The sequence below is a fragment of the Chenopodium quinoa genome, unplaced genomic scaffold, assembly GCF_001683475.1.
Source record: "Chenopodium quinoa cultivar QQ74 unplaced genomic scaffold, ASM168347v1, whole genome shotgun sequence".
Taxonomy (NCBI): Eukaryota; Viridiplantae; Streptophyta; class Magnoliopsida; order Caryophyllales; family Amaranthaceae; genus Chenopodium; species Chenopodium quinoa.
In genome coordinates, this window is record NW_018744821.1 from 2728228 (window position 1) to 2747012 (window position 18785).

An 18785-nucleotide genomic window follows, 5' to 3' on the forward strand; every position below is an offset into this window, starting at 1 on the left:
GGCTAAGGACAATTACATCATGTGACACGATAGATGAATGAACTTAAGTCATGGAGCTAAGCATCATATATGGTGTAAAGAAACGATCTTGAATGTCACTTAGGTCTGGAAGCTAAGCACGTATACAGATGAAGTGATTATTGCATAATGAACGTTGCTTAGGTCAAGGAGCTAAGCACGATATGCTTTGTATGATTAAAAATCATTGATATATAGATGTTTCTTAGCACATTATGCGAAACAATGAACATTGCTCAGGACAGGAAGCTAAGCAAGTATGCAATGTTTCTTCTACTGAATGTTGTCTTTAAATATGATGAAGCATGCACAGTGTTGAAACAAGATTTCATGATAAAGGGCTCTTAAAGGGAAGGATGATTGATATGGATGTGTGAGTGAAGTGTGTGAATGTGATACTAAGGCTGGCTGTAAGGGTTATAGCAATGGAAAGAGATGTGAGAAGAGTTAAAGATGACGACTCTTCAGGCTGGGTAAGCTAATGTGATTTGGGTTCAAGCCCCCAAGTCTAGCTCTAAATGGGTAGGGATAAGCATTGGATATTCTTTGATTCGATCATGCATGGACATGAATATGAATGTGGCCGCACCTCGATGTGAGGTTGCCTACGTATCCGTTAGGAATCAGGCCGAACGTAGCTTTTTAACCGAACTTTGCACAAGTGTATGTACACCTCAAAGAGGTCTTTTAAGGGTTGTAAGGTGGTTAAGCTGAAGGTTTAAGAAAGATAGGCATAAAAGGCTCAAGACCCAAGAGAAGCCCCCAAGATATGTAATTGTGTATTAGTCTTTGCAAGTTTTATTTTTCATATATTTTTTTTGTTTTGAATTTCTTTTTTTTTTTTTTTATTCTTTTGAATCAATGTAGGCAATCTCAGATCATGCGGTCCATCACTCACTTAGAATTCATGTTTTCAGGCACGGTACCGAGCACTCGATGAGAGACGCAATTTGAGACGTGTTCATATCAAAGACATTGAAACACTTGCCTTTAGACATTGTTTTATTTTTGCTTTGCTACTTTTTTTTTTTTTTTACTTGCTTTTTGAATGTTATACAATTACACATCTTCAAATCCCAGGGTTGAGTGAATGTGGGTTGAAGAAATGAAGGCCAAATGTTAGACGAGGCTCAAAGTAGTTGATGAAGAACTGGATATGTGATTGAGTGGTTAATGGGGAATGACAGGGTTGCAAGTGTTTAGTTCGGCAAATTTTTTTTTTATTTTTTTATTTTTTGCTAATCACATGATCGAATGTAAGAAAGAGATGCTCATTTATGAAGAAGGTAAGAAATGTGACACATAGACACATGGATAACGGGAACCTATGCTAGACTTATTGGGGGAGAGGGTTGAAACAAAAGAATAAAAAAAGCATGAAATCTTGCACGAAGGATCTGTGTGCCTTGTATTCATTACTTCTTGCCGCCTGGAGGGACAGGAAGTTTATTTGCATCCATCAAGTCTTGAATGACGTCCTTCAAATTCCAACATTGCTCCGTAGTGTGGCCCCTTCCTTGATGGTACTTGCAATGGGCATTGGGATTACATTTGGCGCTCCTTTCTTCAGGTTTTGGCTCTGGAAATGGCCCAATAGGTGTGATCAGGCCTTAACTGTAAAGGCGATCAAAGGCCGCATCATAAGTCATTCCTAAAGGAGTGTAAGATCTTTTCTTCTTGGGCAATGGAGTAAGAGCTAGCACTTCATTGAGATCAACTTGGCTTATATTGTTGGTAGTATTTTCGTGCTTAGAAGACGAAGAAGAAGGATGGTCGTTCTTCTTGTCTTTCCAAGTGTTATTATTGTTACTACCAGCAGTCTTTATTAGCTCATCCTCGATATTGATGCCGATGTCGTATACAGCTTCGAAAGTGTTCAGTGGAAGAAATTTGAGATGTTCCCTATATTTATGAGTCAGATTTTGAATAAAGAGGCGAACCATCTCTCTTTCTTTGGGGGGATCTACCAAGAGTGAAGTTGTTTCCCTCCACCTGTTCAGGTAAGCGGTGAAGCCTTCATTCTCTTTCTGTTTGAGAATGGAGAGTTCACGTTCAGAAGTTTTAGTTTGAATGTTACACTTGTAACGATTCATGAAACTTTCGGTGACATCTTGCCAAGTCGCAGTACGCTTGACATCTAGGGAATAGAACCATTGTTGGCAAGCATGTTCTAAGGAGAGAAGGAACACCGTAGGGAAGAGTGTTACGTCCAATCCCTTAAGAGCCATGGTTACAGAGAATGCCTTCAAATGGAATATTGGATTGTCAGTAGGATTGAACTTTGGAATATCAGCAGTGGATAACTTTTCAGGGAGTCTGTCCTTCACATTCAAAGGAGTGGGAGGCCGTTCCACATAAGTGAAAGCCTCAGAAATCTTACTCATTTGTTCCTTCAGTTTGTCAAGGGTGGAAACAGTGACCTTGTTTTGTTCCATGGTAGTGACCCTAGTGGTAAGGGTTTTCATCATGGAAGACAGTGCCTCAATGGATTTGTTGATGTTCTCAATGTCTTCTTTAGTAGCCATTGAAAGGTGATGAGTAATGGAGATGACAAAGTTCTCTTTGAACGCCTATTAGATCTGAGAGATTGTTGCGGTAATGGCTCAAACCGTATTGATCTATCTCTGTTCCTTGAACAAGTACTGTGAAATAAAATAATTCACTTAATTGTTTGACTCATTGCTCAAGATAGGAAAGGAAGGAAAAAAAATAGACATTTGAAAACAGGTGAGAAAACTCCACTCATTTTTTATTATGACGAAAAAAGGGTGCATGAATCTAATATACGATCGTAAACGACCTGGTGCACGACTCGAGTCAGAACATAAAGAAAGTGTGTGGACTATACTTGACTCGTGAGTGACTAAGTGATGTTATAAGACTCGTGGTATGATCGTATGGCTAGACATGTAAACAATAACCAAAATGACTGACGCAAGGACCAAATTAACACGGAAGACTTAACTGACGCTTTTTTTTTTTGCCAGGGGGTGACGTGGCATGGGACATTTCTCCCGTCAGATGGGATAACATCCCGTGTCACGGGAATATTTGACTTTTTTTTTTTAACACAAAAACAAGACTTCCCTAAAATACGGTAAAAAAAGTGGTGCACAACTTAAAGCAAAAAAGTGTGAACACGACATGTGAGTGATTAAGTGAGGTTATGGACGCGTGTTTTGATCGTATAGCTAGACACGACTCAATACTGGACACAAAAATCGAGAAAAAAAGACTGACATAACACTTTCCTGGGCACCGTGTCACGGTGCAGACTGGCGTGACACGGTTCAGTCTACCGTCAGACGGTAGACTTTCCCGTGTCACGGCACTGCTCACCGTGACACAGCAGAATATGCCGTGACACGGTGCGCAGTTCCAGGTCAGTTTTTGTGATTTTTCAGATTTTAATCGATTTTAAGTCTGTACTAATTACTATGTGAGAATAAAAACCCTCGGTCATGGGTTAAACAAAAGAGCAAACACATGAAGGTTAACACCAAACAACCACATAGCATTTAGGCACGATGATGGAAAAAGTTCGCAACCTAGAGTCAAGATCTATGTTCAACTATTGGTCAAGCTTTGGGTGTCAAAAGGGTACCATGGTTAAGAATTTGGACGCGTTAGCAAGGCAGCCTCCCTTGAGGGTGTATGCCAACGGGCGGCTCCGCGAGTTCGTGATGAAATCGAACTCGACTCCATGGTTTGGGTGGATTTAATAACTCGGATGAACCCTTATTGCCATGAGTGTTTTTTTGTCGATAGAGCTTAAATCCCCTGGGGCTAAGACGTATGTAGAACACATACGTTTTTTCAGAAAAATCGAAGGAAGTCGACTGTGAGAAAAGAAAATAGGCCACCAGACTGATTTTAGGCAGACTCTGTCGTGACACGGCAGTCAGAAAGTCTGACTGGTGCCCTGTTTGCTTTTGCGCGCAATCAAGTTATCCAATTTTTCCTACGGGACCGACCTGAATGCGACGTTAAAATGTCTATGCAGATGCAAAATCGCCAAATTAATCACAGGAACATTTTTTCAAGAATCTTTCAAGTCTCATCCACTCATCTTAATTAAATACCGATCACTCAAATCGACAAATAATTAAAAATCCTCCCCAGTGGAGTCGCCAAATTGTAGGCGTCGCTCGAAGTGCGCCTACGTTAAAAGCATGTGGTGAATATGCTTGGTACTCATAGGAAGTGGGAATTGACATTACGATTAGGGACAAATAAAGTAGGGAGCCGGCAACAAGTTTTTAAGGAACTTGTAAACCGTTCACGGATCATAAAAAGGCAAGCACGATAAGGGACAACGATTGACCCGTGAAGGTTACACCCCATTCATAATCCATGAGATTATTAACTCCATATGGTTCGGAACCACGAAAGGAGGATCGGGGATGATGGTACGAAGTGAGTCATGGAGTCACATTCGCCTGTATTGGCCTCTACTCGATTCTTATATTGAAAAGCATTCCTGTGATCTCAAAGGCATACAAACAATAATTCAATTTGCTCCAAACTATTATTTAACTAAATTGGTTTAAGATTAATGCACACATAATTCTAAAATATTGGTGATCACTTCAATTAATAATAAGATTAAAAGGGATCCTAAACCGGTTGTCCAAATTATCTTATTAGGCGTGATTTTCAATTACATATTCCCTTTAAACATGCAATATGGTGATCAATAAATATAATAGAACAAACATTAATATTGGAAGCAATTTAACAATAATAACGTGAGTCAAATCAAATAATAATAATAATAACAACCCTAATCATGATACTAGCAATATTAAAAATAAGAGTAATTAAATTAATTAATTACTCACATTCTGCGCGTTCCTTTGAATTGCTACATCATGAATAAACTGTTAGTAACTTCAATGAAAATACAAAGTAAATGAAAATTAAATTAAATAAAAAGTAGAGTTGATTTGGTCCAAACCCTCAAACGATTCTACCTTTCACGCCTTGGCTTAAGGACAGAACCTCGAGTAAAATATGGACTCCTTTGAGTGCTTGAAGAAGGAATTTTGAAGTAAAAGGGGTAGGCTAGTGTTTAGGTTAATAGCATAGAAGAGAGAAAATAAGAATAATAAAATTCTGGTTGCCCCGTACATCAGAAATGAGGGGGTATTTATAGGGAAAATGTGCTGAGGGAGCACACGGAACCCTAAAATGATAAAAACCCTAAAAAAGTATCCCGTGACACAGTTAGACTGTACCGTGACACAGTTAGACTGTACCGTCAAACGGTACACTTTCCCGTGACACGGTCTGTTTTGGAGTGACGCGGGAAATTTTCAGAAAACGGAATGAAAAACGCGTTAAGGGTTTACGCGGAAAGAACACGGAACATCACGTGTCACGGCAGACCTCCCGTGTCACGGGAAGTCCCACCGTCAGACGGGAAGGGTTCCTGTGACACGGTCAGACTGTACCGTGACACGGTCACTTCCAGTCCATTTTTCCGTCTAAATTCATTTTTAACCCTAATTTCTTTCGGCTTTTTAAGTGCCGATTGATAATTTCGGTCTTTTTCTGACTTTTATTATTCGGGCTAAAATAAGAAAATAATAAAATAAAAATAAATAAAATGTTTGGGCCAAAAATAAATAATAAAATAATAAAATAAAAAGGTTTGGGCTTAAAATTAATTAATAAGCTTGGGCTAAAATTAAAACTATGTTTTTACCAAACATCAAGACTAATCCATGGACCTTTCAAAAGTATGAATTTAATAAAATACGATTTTTTAAGCACTCTCGGGATTAAATACTAAACCCGACCAATAGAGGCGGTGAAAGGTTATTTATCATCGGGTTTGATTTTGGGGAGACATTTTTAGGTGTCTACAGGTTGATTCATTTCATTAGTATAGGAGGTAGACAACTAAATTTATATAACCATGAATCATTAAGGATCAAGCGATTTCAAATCTTATTTTACCCTCAAAAACTTTTGGTATGGGTTTGGGATTGACCATCTAGTAGGTTGGGCCAGGCCCAAATGTTAAAGAACAATATTACTCACAAAATCTGGTAAAATCATCATTTGTAAGTTTGGGCGAAAACAATTATTAAAAAGTAGTTCATCCAGTTGGTTTGGGCTAAGCCCAAGCCGTTATTTCACATTACAAGATTTAATGTTCAATTATTAAGTCCAAACTCAGAAAAATCATCATATGTGAGTTTGGGCTAAGAGGATTATCAAAAATAAGTTCATCCACTTGGTTTGGGCTAAGCCCAAGCCTTTGTTTCACATTATAAGCTATAATGTCCAATTATTCAGCCCAAACTCAGTAACAAATCGATCAGCTCATTAAGAATACAAGACACATTTCGTTACATGATAATAGGTACCTCTGGCCGTACTTAATTGAACCACGATACACCAGCACCCTTCCAAGGCCTCCTTCGCCTGGGCTTTCGGGATGAGTTCGTTTCTGGGACTTCGATCTGCAGGTGTAGCAAGTACTATCAGCAGACATAAACCTTCAATATGATAGCATGGAATACATTCGTCTACCAACTGCTACATTGTACCTTACAACAGGATTCAGGAGGTCCACTGGTATCCCTCGTGTCTAAAGGGTGGGTTTCACCATAAGCAACATTTAGCATCTGTCGAACGGAAACTCTAACTAAGTAATGCCGAACCACATGTTCACTAATTATCAATGAATTTTCACAAACAGATGAGAAACATACCCCAAGTTTGCCAAATTCGCCAACATCGCTAATGCGATCATCTCTGGCTGTAAGACGTATATCATGTTTACCCCCAAACAGTTATTCGGGGGAATGTCCCCCAGCGAAGGGGATCCCTGATAAGCCGATCCAGGTAAAAGACCTACGGTTTGACAACACAAAACCAACAAAGCAAAATAGGATACTACATAAGGATACAGCACACAACCAAGACAACACAACAAAACAAGATACTATGGCAGGAACCAACACATGATACTATGGCATGAAACAACAAACCAAAATCATATGTTCAACACATTTAAACGCGGATATTTTGATTAAAGTACTAACCACAATAAACAACAAGCAGCCACCGCTACCACCACCATTTCCTGTTGCATCTAAACGCTTTGCAAATGAAGAGACAGAAGACAAAAATTTGGACAGCACTAAGTTGCACCAGTCATACTTAGCACATTCAGTTGCACAAGTCAAAGCAGGCAACAAATCGGAAGATAACCGTGGTGACTGTGTAGAGAAGAGAACCATATGAAGTGAAAGAATGAGAAATAGGGTCTTAAATTCAGCCTCCTCGTTCTCTTCCCAATTACCTTCAACTCTATCCATTATAGTGGAATTGACATGGATGCCCTTCACAACATACGCACGTCCTTTGTATCTCGTGCATTTTGTTTCCCATGAATAACTGTATCGACTGAGCAACTTCTCAACCTGGTCCTTAACATCTAGCCTCATATTTTTTTTCAAGGGAACACACTTGCCACCATTCGGGATGCCAAGTATCCAATGTACTTGATTAGCTGACAACTTAAACTCAGACCCCTTGGGAGAAATCAACATCTTCCAAATGGGATCCACCCGACTCAGCAACCAATATGCCAACTGCCTAGGCATATGCATCCCAGAAGCTAAATGAAGGAGGCCAGAAAACCCCATTTCAGACACCCACCTCTTCCGTCTCTCGTCAAACTTCTGACATATTCTTCCAAATGACTCCACACGGCAAGTCAAATTTGGTGCCTGGCAAAACCAACAATGGATACATTTCAGACTACACCATGATGTTTATGAAAGACAAGCTGTCTAACACAAATTGAACTACATATGTGTCACTAATTTAAAGTGAACAGAAAATTAATGAGATATTGAGAAGGATACAAGCTATGTTGTTAAGTATTTGACAGAACCTCATACCATTGGAAAATAATCATAAATAATTTAACTAAAATGAGGAACAGAATTACATAAAATTTCCCAAATCAGTTGCAAGGTCCCAGAGTCAAACTGGTGATAGTGTCTTGTTGGATCCCCGTCAAATACACTTACAAGAATTTCAAAAGCGACACCAAGAATATGGTCAGAGTAATATACTCTTTCCTAAAGGATTTCGGCCCTGAATTCCTAAGGTTTTAGTGAATTTTGAAATTGTTTGAAGAACTTAAGCATGAGAGGGTTTCAGTGCTTCACTTTTTTGATTCAGCATGATGTTTGAACAAGGTTGTATGAGTTGACTGACCTTTGTTCTACCTGAACACACATGGGGATTCAGTGCTTCTGTTTTTTGATTCACTTGACCCCCCACAACGTCCTGTTTCCATTTTGTAACAAAGACAATTCAACCAATGTGAATCATTCAATTATAAGCATTAGTATCTGAACTTGTATGCGAAATATCATACCTTCTCTACCAATTTCCTTTTCGACCTTGCACAACCAGCCTACATTGGACAGCGGCTTAATCAGTACCCATTTGTTCATCACCACATAAATTACAAGATACAAGCAGAAAATATATGTGAACTCATACCTTCGGCTCCAATTTCCTCTTCGACATTTACTCCCCAATATTTTGCCTACATTTACATGACATACAACACTCTTCACTAACCAGCTAACCGATATCAAAATGCTAATTCAAATAGAAAACGCAGAAAATTGGAGTAAATGATAGATTACTCCAACTTTAAACTCAATTACAGTAGCAAACCCCTAATTTCCGTCTCATAATAATTTGAAATTGAAGATGCAAACAATTTGTTCGAATGAGAAAATGGAGTAAAATCAGGAATTACACCTCCTTTATCAGGAATCACTGTTGATTATACCCAGCAAACACAAATAGAACTCCTAATTTTCATCTCACTTGTGCAAATTATAAGCCAATTCAAATTGGAAAATTCAAATTCAAAACAACAAAGATATTGGAGTAAATCGAAAATTACACCTACTTTATCGCAAACACATTGAAAACGCAAACAAATTGGAGTAACGAAGCAACACAAACACGCACCTGATAATCGCTGATATCCGAGTAAATGAATTTACAGAACTCCTCCGCAATTTCCCCAGATCGACGAACACAACAGCGTTCCCGACACCAAATCCACAAGAAGATCTGATGGCTAGGTAGAAGAACAAGAAACAAACAATGAGGGACTGAAAAAGCATGGTCAAATTAAAAAAGACAATGACACGTGTTTCGTATTTACAGTCGGATGTGTTGGATTGGTGTAACACCAAGTAACCATGGTTAAGCTAGGCAAAGTAACGTCCAACATAACAGCAGTTAGGCATCAAAATCGCCTTGGACATTTTAACCCTTACTTTTGAAGCTGAATTGACGATAATGCCCTGTTATAAACCTGGGCCGACTCATTTTCAATTTTATATGCAGTTGTCTAAGGTATTGTGTTTTGCAGGTTTTTATATAACATGATCTTTTTGTATGTGAAACAAAGAAAGAAGCATAGGCATCAAAATAACAACTAATTATGATTACTCTTGTCAAAAATAGTTATTATTAATGCAATAAATAGTTTTAATCAGTATGTATAGTTAGAAACTACCCTACTAATATTGATATCTAATATTATATGTCTGCAAATCTTAAGGGACCAATAGTTTTACTCTTTCGCTTCTAAATATTTGGTAAATTTAACCATTTAATACCAAGAACTTATAATAGATGGAGCATATTTTTTTATTATTACGACATTACTATTTCTTATTTCTTATTATTTGCAACAAAGGAATTTTTTATGTTTCACAAATGATACCCTTAGGACCAAAAAATCAACCAAAATTGAACCCAAAGCTTTGAGACACATTAGCTTAAAAGATAAAATTATGTTGAACTTCATGGTATTAGAAATCCATATCAACCTAATATAATCAGTTTCACTAACATCAAAATTGGCAAATACATCAAAATTGGCAAATATGGATTGTTGAAAATTATGATACAGTGAGTTCTTGCTCAATTGGTAAGTCCAAGATTCTCCAGTCAATATTTGGAGCTTTTGATCTTCTATTCTTCTTTGCCGGTGCTTCAGCAATATATGCTTGAGGGGTCAAGATTTCGAGCTTTTGATCTTCTTCTTAGCAGGTGCTTCAGCGATATATGCTTGAGGATCCACATGATTGGCAGATTTCTGCTTTTTAAATTCTTTTGATTTTTGCTGCAGAATTATGCAACCCCAATTTAACAAACCAGCCAAGTATAGCAAAGCAATGTTTAAAAAGGATGAAATCGCTCTGCTCAATTACCTTCAATGATAGTGCCATGGAACTGACATCACCTTTACCATCTGTTGCACTATTATGCCCTTGCATCACAAGTTCCTGTAATGTAATAGCACATGGTGTCAAAATTCAAGCAAACAACTTTAATGATTACCAGTGAAAAGTTGAACATCTCAAACCTCAGGTGGAATAAATGCAGCTTCTCTTTTTCGTTTGTTTTCAGCTGTCTTCTCAGCCTGCTTCTCCTCCTTCTCTTGCCGCATCTTTGTTGACTTCTTTTCCTCACTCCAGAAGTACTCTCCAGTTTCCAGTTGTTGGTCAATCTACAGGGTATACTTGTTAATATTGCTCACAAGAACAAAAAAAGGTGTCCAAACATAACAATTTCAACATCAACCACAAAAGTGTTTCTGAAATCAGCCATCCATCCATATAAGTTTACCACATTATTTACAAGCTAGAAACTTCCACACAAGATAGATAAGATTTACGGACTATAGTTCTCACCTTACTAGGCTGCTGTGGAGGGGGGAATGGAGTATAAGGTTTCTTCTCCTTACCCTTGCCTTTCTTTTTCTGAACATTCTTCCTGAAGTTCAAGAAGACAAAAAATTAGATGACACAGATATATAATGCTTTTTAAAATATTAACATAAATTTCAATCCAAATAGTCATACTTCTTGAACTGTGGCAGAAACCTTTCCCAGTTCTCAGTTGCAAGGGCGGGATCCTTGGCAAGTTCCCTCTTCATCATGAGAATCTGTCGATGAAATTGGACAACAGAGTGAGTAATTAATTGAGTATATAACTTCAATGACAAGTGTATATTCCCATATCCCAAGAGCAAATGCCTTCATTCAACAATGTTGGCTTCAATTTTTCAGCAGCCAGTGAGCAATATTACCTCTGTCGTTGAGAAACAGAGAAATACCAACAAGCAACAAAAATCCTCCCCCCCCCCCCCCTCTCCTTCCTCTCTCTTTTTTTTTTTTTTCAAAACCCAGATCCTGTTTGAGGCAGAGCTGCTGAAGTCTACAACACACAGCAAACAGAGAAGCAGATGATTATTGTGTACCTTGATATGATATATTGGATGCATTTTATTCTGTATGCAGTCTTCTACAATTCTCCGCACTTGTTTCAATCCTTTAAAAGATCCCATGGCTGCAACTGTGTTTCCCTGCATAAATGGCAAGAAGAGCAAAAAGGGATCGACAATTTATAAGAATGATCTTAAAAAAAAAAAAAAGGCCAGTCCTAATAATCCCAACTTTGCATTAAAATATAATCATATTTTGGGGGTATCTGAACTCTGGTGCACACAGCCTCACCCTCCTGAAAACAAAGAATTTGGGGCAAGGGCTGCAGGAATGTTTCAGTGATGGAATCTCTGGGAAAATAATAGAAAATTATTTTTGATGGTAAATTAACACTTTCACTTTTGGATATACAGCTACACAAGTCAGTATTACTTAAAAGAGGACTGGTACTCCTAAAAAATGCTCCAAAAAGAAAGGATCTCCAACATTAACTAGAAGTTCTTGATGCATACCTGGACAAGGATGTAGCAGCCTGTTAAGATTTCAAGTGCCTGCATACAGTACAAAACAATAAGCCAAGGAACTAAGTGCATGTTCCCAACGATCCACCTACCAACTTCATATCTGAAATCCCTACAAAGCTTTGTTAACCTCAGGGGAGGGAAAAAGTGTGTGTGTGTGGGGGGGGGGGAATGGAATAAAGTTTGAGCTATTCTTTTGGCCATCAGTCCAGCATAGCACAAAACTTCCTACAAGATCCACACAGTTCACTTCTCTCAGTTTTTCAAAAGCAGAACTCCATAATAAGATTAATATTACAAACCTTCAAGGTAGAATTATTGGGACCTAGAAGATGTTGTCTCCTTTTGACAAAGCGTGCCTACAATTAGCAAAACAAACCAATCAAGATCCTTCCAAAGAAATGTATCTGTCATACACATAAAGCCACAGACTATCACTTTTGGACAGCGAATCGGACATGAAACAAAATATGCACATAAGGACATGGGTTGGTTGTGAGTTACTAACAATATAACCTGAGCTTAAACACATGCAAATAAAGACTTAAAGAAGGAGCAGTTTCATGAGATGACCGTAGGGAGAAATTACTTGAACATTTTTGTTTTTTTTTGCTCAAAGGAGAAATGTTATTATGTATTAGTGTATGTACAATATACTCCTTTCTTCACCCCCATCCCATCGTCTATTCTCTTCCTCTTTCTTTTACATGTTTAACATCACACAAACAATGTCTGGGTGAAGACATAACTCTATCCACACATATTTAAAAAAAATAAAAAAAGTGTACTAAAAGAATTTATTACTGATTTTCTGACCCAGGTGCTCTACAACCGTAGCCAAACAATTCTGGCAGAAAGTACTGTTATCATTTTGCTTCAGGGATGGTTAATTTGTGCAGTTCTGCAGGACACATCACTTAAGTTGCTCTGATTAGATGGGGTTCTTTTGCAAGTGGGAGCTCATCTTTATTAATAGTTCCTTTTGTTAATATGGAACTAGGGAGTCAAGCTGATTCAGAATGGCTTTCAATAATTCAAGTTATGACTAGTAGCTAAGGCTATTTTCTTTTCAACTGAAATAACGTTTTATGATCTGAGTATGAATTTGATAAACCTTCAACCAAAATAAGGGAAGGATATCAAGATCAACCAGTTCGGATAAAAAAAGGCTGAGCCTCGCAACCTTGAACAAGGTACAAGGAGAGAGCAAAAAAAGGACGAAATGGAGCATGGCTTTTGATGGATACTAATGTGTGTTAGGACTTTCAACATTTAAGGAAACAGCTGAAACACCACAACTCAAACTGCCCTTCCTTTCTCCAGTTCAGCAAGTTCTAGTAAAATTGCTGAAACTAGTCCTAGATGAGAAACTTGATTTGCCTAAGAATTTAAAATTTTGTCTAACATACTGAGTCTTCTTCGGTTCCCTGGAAATTTTTTTGTTCTCACTAACAGTTGAATTAAGTGATTGCACCCATAAGACCAAGAATCGAAAAGCTTAAAAAGATACTCATGGTATAATCTGCATATCCTAAAATCTTCCAAAATTTTAAAGTAACATTACTTACAGATAGAAGCCTGCTATGATAGTTAGCCTATCAGTTGTTTGGCTCAGTTATGAGATCCAAGAGTTAGACATGGGAAATTCTGACTTCATAGGCATCTGGACAAAAGTATGTCCAATAAAGGATATAGACTTGAGGCTACGACAATGTGATAAACTAAATCAGGCCACCTGTGCTCATAAGTACTCTAGGCAGTGGCCAGCAGAGGATGAGACAAAAGAAGGAAACACTAGGTGGAGCACAATATGGGAAATGGGTAGAGGAAGACAAAGAGGTTGGTATTACTTATGAACAATTGTAATCGTATACAAGAGGTGTGAAGAAATTTGAAAAATATATTGGGAGAGAAGATCAAAAGAGAACCTCTCAACAGTTCTCATCTTTGTAATTAATACCAAGCTTTATGCTTTTATCAGTTGAATTGACCATTTGCCTTAAGCATTACAGGATGTTTGACTACTACTTTCTAAGGAAAGTGGCACCATAAAAAGTGTCAACCTAAGGTTAGTCTTATAAGATTTGAGTTTTCGAGCATAGCTTTCTACCAGGAGTTTTCTACTCTCAAACTTTTTGCTTAGGCTCTGAAATTCCTAAACCAACTGAAAACACACAAGTATAACATTTAAGGGACAAATCATAGTTATATCTTCAATTTTGTTTGTCAAAAGATTATGAATGATGAAAAGCAACAAATTATACATGCATCAAAAGTAAGGAACATAAATTGACAATTTGTAGAAAAAACACTCCACCAATGACAAATATTGCAAAAACAGTAAAACAATTTTCATCAGAATGAACCACACCTTATTTCTCACAAGATTACCAATCTTGATAATGTCACATTGCATTTCGTCATCGAGTATCTTGATTGCCTGTGAATCAACACATAAGAGAACCATATCAAAGTGCACCCAAAACTACAATTAAAAACAGGAATGGAGGATTTCATACAAATGAGGATGGCCTGATACAGACAAGTGTTGCATAAGCATTGAAACAGAATCTTAATTGTGGGAGATGATACTAGCAAAATAAAAATAAACTACAGAGTTAAAGACATACCTGAGGTGCCGGAACACTTCTTGACAAAAGTTTAATAAGGTCCCTTGATTTCACTATAATGTATGGATCTCTGGTCTTTCTAGTTGTTGAAACAGTCATGGTACCTTCAACCTGAACAAAAAGAAAGAGATAGATAAACAGTTACTCCCTTTGTCACTAAATGTTCCTTCCCACTTATACGGATGGCCCAATTGTTTTTCATGTATCTTTTGTGGGTTAAAAAAAACCTCCACATTTCATTCCCCCAAACACCCTTATCACATTAACTCCCCTTTATCCCCTAGAACATACTCTTGAAATATTCCTTTAACAATAGACATTAAGAACCAAAAGACAAGATCCTAGAAAAATCTGCAAGAGAGTGCAGATAGATAGAGTTATATAATCATCTAAGTCAAGCTATGCCCACTTAATGAGACCATTATAGTATCTACACTCTTAGTCAACTCTCTAGTAATTTCACAATCTAAGAAAGCTCCAGAATATGAATTATTGGATATTCTTCACAAGCAGAATATCTTCAAAAGTGATGCTATAGAATTCAATGAGAATCCTAAAAAAAGAGGCATTAGACTTGATCCCATCATGTGTTAGGGCTTACACTTTTCCAAAAATCCAGATGTTAAGCTACCTTGGTCTATATACCCAAGTGAAAACTTCCATTACACTGCATAAATGGATTACAGGAGCCATAACTTCTGTATTCAATAACCTAAATGAGGATTAGTGGAGATTTAGCTGAGGTAAACCTTTCATAAGTATGAACTTGAATATAATAACAAACATGTATTCACAAGACCCCAAGTAAAACAGCACTGGAAGCAAAAGGTAAGCCTCTACAAAACCCCTGAGATTCTTCTCTTTAGTACACCACCAAGGTGAATGCCCAATAAGCGAACACTATCCTAATTCCCAAAGTGGAGATGGGTGGTTTCTTAGACTCAAATCATCCAACCAGATGAAAGCTGTGTAAAGGATCCACAACCTGGGAATTTCAACAACATAACTTAAAGCGTTAGCACTTGGCAATCCTCAACCTTATCAAAGAGCTTATCTAAAACGGGTTGGTGCAAACTAAAATACCACCGAGACTGTGAGGAGATAATTCAGGTAATCAACAATAGATTGATTCTCAACAACTCAATGGTAAACATTGTCAATGACATCCTTAATCTAAATAGTGTCGTTCCTTCATGCGGCATTGGTTAGCCAACCATGACAATTCTGTTACCATCACAAGCATGACATCTGACAATTACAACCATTTAATGATATTTTTTTTGGAGGGGGGGGGGGACTGAGTATAAATCCACCTACCACTTTAAACACTATTATCAACAGTCAACAACCACATATATAAATCCACCTTAAAAAAGTATTATCAATAGTCAACAACCACATATATATAGTCAATACTCAATATTATTAGTTTGTCAAAAAATCAAATGTAAGCTTGTCCAATTTTGAAGGCCAAAGAGCAAAACCCTACCAAATTAAGCTCACACGAAATACCATGCTCGCGCAATGCAGCCTTCACCGTTGGCCAAACATCTTGCAGGTATTTTTCTGAAAGATAATGAAAAGAAAATTCAGCATTGAATAACTAAATAACTAAACACTATAAGTAATACAAACAAAAAAAAAAAAAGGGGGGGGGGGGGGGGGGGAGAAAGAAAGATGACACCAGCCTGCCAGAAAGATTAATGCACCAAAAATTAAAGTCATCTCAAAATAATTGGTTGTTTAAAGTTCATACTAATCTTTAACCCTTCTATAAAGTATTTATAAGCTATGTTCAAATGAATAGTGCAATGATTCTATTGCCCCTGCCTTTAGTGAAATGATGGTTTATTTTGCCACTCCCAGTTTTCCTCTAAACCTTTTATTTTGCTTTTGAAGAATCTCATTCAATCTCTCTCCTCACTCTTCTTCTCCCATCTTTTCCACTGTGCACTCTCATCTCCTTCTCCATATTTTGGGAGCTAATAAAGCTGGCTGCACGAGCTGTTCTTCAAGAGCAACCAAGAGTTAATCTTTCTTCTTGGCCTTTTCATTGATTATTTTTGCTTACAATTTCATCTTTGTTTTCGGACATGAGAATTTTTCATTTCTGGTTTTTAATTTCTCTGTTTTTTCTATATATGATTTATTCTATAGAATTTTTAACATCTCAATTTGATTTTAATTTATTTCTATAAGCCTAATTTTTTTTTCCTTTTAATTTCTCTGTTTTCCCTCCTCAAATTTCACACTCAATTCTCGTAATTTAATCTCAATGGTTCAACGCTCCCCCTCTTTTCAATTCATCTTCCATCTTCTTCCCATTGAATCAATCGAAACAGGGGAGGAGAGAGATCATCAAACAATGTCAAAATCATCCGAAGTATTCATCAGATCAATTGATCAAGGAACAACAAGCACTCGATTGATCATCTATGATGGATCTACAATAGCAATTAGATCTCATCAGATTGAATTCACCCAGTTTTAATTTTGGTTGAGATGTTATTCATGTTTTGGATTAATTTAATTATTGTGATTTTGTAGTGTTATGTTGCGATTTTAATTGTGGTTAAGTATTATAAATTTTCTTAGTTTAATCTGGCCCAATCAATTTCTTCAAAAAAAAACTAAAACTGGCCCAATTATAGTAAGCTTCATTAATTGACTTTTTTATTTTTGGGTTGAGCTTAGTGGGTTGTGTATAAGCGGTTGGAATCAAGAAGAAGCCGGGTATGTTTATGTAAGTCTTTGTGTGTTCTTATTGTAGATTAGTTAGTTAATTTGTTTTGAACTTGGTTTAGCAATTACAAAAATAGCTAATTAAGTGTGTGAGCGGTGTTATGTAAGTAGCTTACAGACACAAATTTGTTGAAACAAATTGGCTTCAGCACAAATTATCAGCTTGCACAAAGGGCATATTCCATAAATCGATGAAAGCATTGAATCAAAATTTTCTCAGTAACTTCAACTTGTAGTAAATTAACATGAATATAGGTTTAGAATAAAACCCAATTAAATTTAAAAATTAGCTTAGTAACTAATTCATACAATTGCACAACAAAATAAATAAATAAATTTCAAACCTCGATATTGGGGGAAAATAGTAGAGAAAGAACTGACATCGAGCAAGCCTGATTCGTTCCAAGAAGGGTCGAATTTTTCGATTTTCCAATGGTCAATACTGGGGTCATCCCATGGCTTGTCCTTGTCGTGTTTACCCTTGTGCTTAGTCAGGCCCTTTTTTCCTACTTGTGCTTCATTTTTAGCATCATCAACAAAATCCGGATTCACTTTCAAACTTTTGTTTTCTTTATACTCCTAAATATAGAGAAAACATAATTGCATTAGTTTTTCAAATTTTAAGCAATAACCATTGCATTAGTTTTTCTGCTTTTCTCAATCCATCAATTCATCAATATATTAAGTTGAGTATTGCATTACATTTAATTTTGTATCATGTGTAAACAACATACTACAAATAGTAGAATATCGAAATTATCATGTTACACATTTACTCCCTACTCCTTAATTACTGTCACAACTTTGCCACACTATCATTGCAAATTCCCAGCTTCGAGACTTAATTTCATATTCAATTATCACGAAAAATACATAACTTTAGGGATATTTGATTCAATAATGCTCATAGTTTTCTTTTCTTTTGGTTATGATGTTTCATAATCTAAGAATTTACGAGCCCTAAAGTTACAGCACTGATAATTAAATTAGATTAGCTCAAATATAAACCCTAGATTGTGAAATTGATATGATGATAACAACAACAACAACAAACAACTTACCTTAGAAGCTGCTTCAATGGGGGATATTTGATTCATCGTCGGATAACGTCAACTGTGCTTCAATGGAGAACGTTGAGTGCGCTTCAATGAAATAACTGAGAGAGGTAGGAATGGAGGTCTTCTTAATGCCATGACCCGCCATAGTTATAATATGGGTTAGATCCATCTGATAAATAAATGGGGCCGGGTCTTATTTGAAATTTTTTAATTTTTTTTTTTCTTGTATTTATGTGCTAATTTGTTACACATTTGTATAAAATTTCTAATATCAAAAGATAATATTTATATTTAATTAATTTAAACTTAAAAATATCATTCGTCAATTTTACTTATATGGCATTTGAATTAATTAATTCTAAAAGAAATTAATAATCTCTTATTTAATTGGCTATCACTAAAATTTATATTCCTACGCGGCGCAATGAAAAAATTAAATCCTACGTGTCTATCTAAAAACTCAGGAAAAAAACTCCCCTTTATATATATATACTAGTTTTGTGCCCGTGCAATGCCCGAGTTGTTTAT

At 36.7% G+C, this 18785-nt stretch overlaps 2 protein-coding genes across 3 annotated transcripts; both read right to left on the bottom strand.

Annotated features, from left to right (window-relative positions):
* Positions 1 to 4858: 4858 nt before the first annotated feature.
* LOC110704186 lies at positions 4859 to 9184 on the bottom strand. 2 transcript variants are annotated; one of them, XM_021881976.1, is made up of 9 exons: positions 9034 to 9184; positions 8551 to 8596; positions 8423 to 8461; positions 8260 to 8331; positions 7074 to 7763; positions 6741 to 6882; positions 6576 to 6653; positions 6393 to 6488; positions 4859 to 4882 (listed from the first exon to the last, which is right to left on the bottom strand). In XM_021881976.1, the coding sequence occupies exons 2-6, from the start codon at positions 8575 to 8577 to the stop codon at positions 6808 to 6810; spliced, it is 903 nt and encodes a 300-aa protein (XP_021737668.1). In that variant the 5' UTR covers positions 8578 to 8596; positions 9034 to 9184; the 3' UTR covers positions 4859 to 4882; positions 6393 to 6488; positions 6576 to 6653; positions 6741 to 6807. The 2 variants fall into 2 exon arrangements, with proteins under 2 accessions (XP_021737668.1, XP_021737667.1); XM_021881975.1 differs by lacking the exon at positions 4859 to 4882 and having other exon boundaries at positions 6073 to 6488.
* A 641-nt stretch (positions 9185 to 9825) lies between these two features.
* Positions 9826 to 18557, bottom strand: LOC110704187 (KRR1 small subunit processome component homolog). The gene is made up of 13 exons (XM_021881978.1): positions 18261 to 18557; positions 17544 to 17778; positions 15947 to 16023; positions 14458 to 14568; positions 14199 to 14267; positions 12130 to 12186; positions 11819 to 11857; positions 11342 to 11446; positions 10944 to 11026; positions 10773 to 10854; positions 10445 to 10588; positions 10290 to 10364; positions 9826 to 10201 (listed from the first exon to the last, which is right to left on the bottom strand). The coding sequence occupies exons 1-13, from the start codon at positions 18294 to 18296 to the stop codon at positions 10094 to 10096; spliced, it is 1221 nt and encodes a 406-aa protein (XP_021737670.1). The 5' UTR covers positions 18297 to 18557; the 3' UTR covers positions 9826 to 10093.
* Between the last annotated feature and the right edge of the window lie 228 nt (positions 18558 to 18785).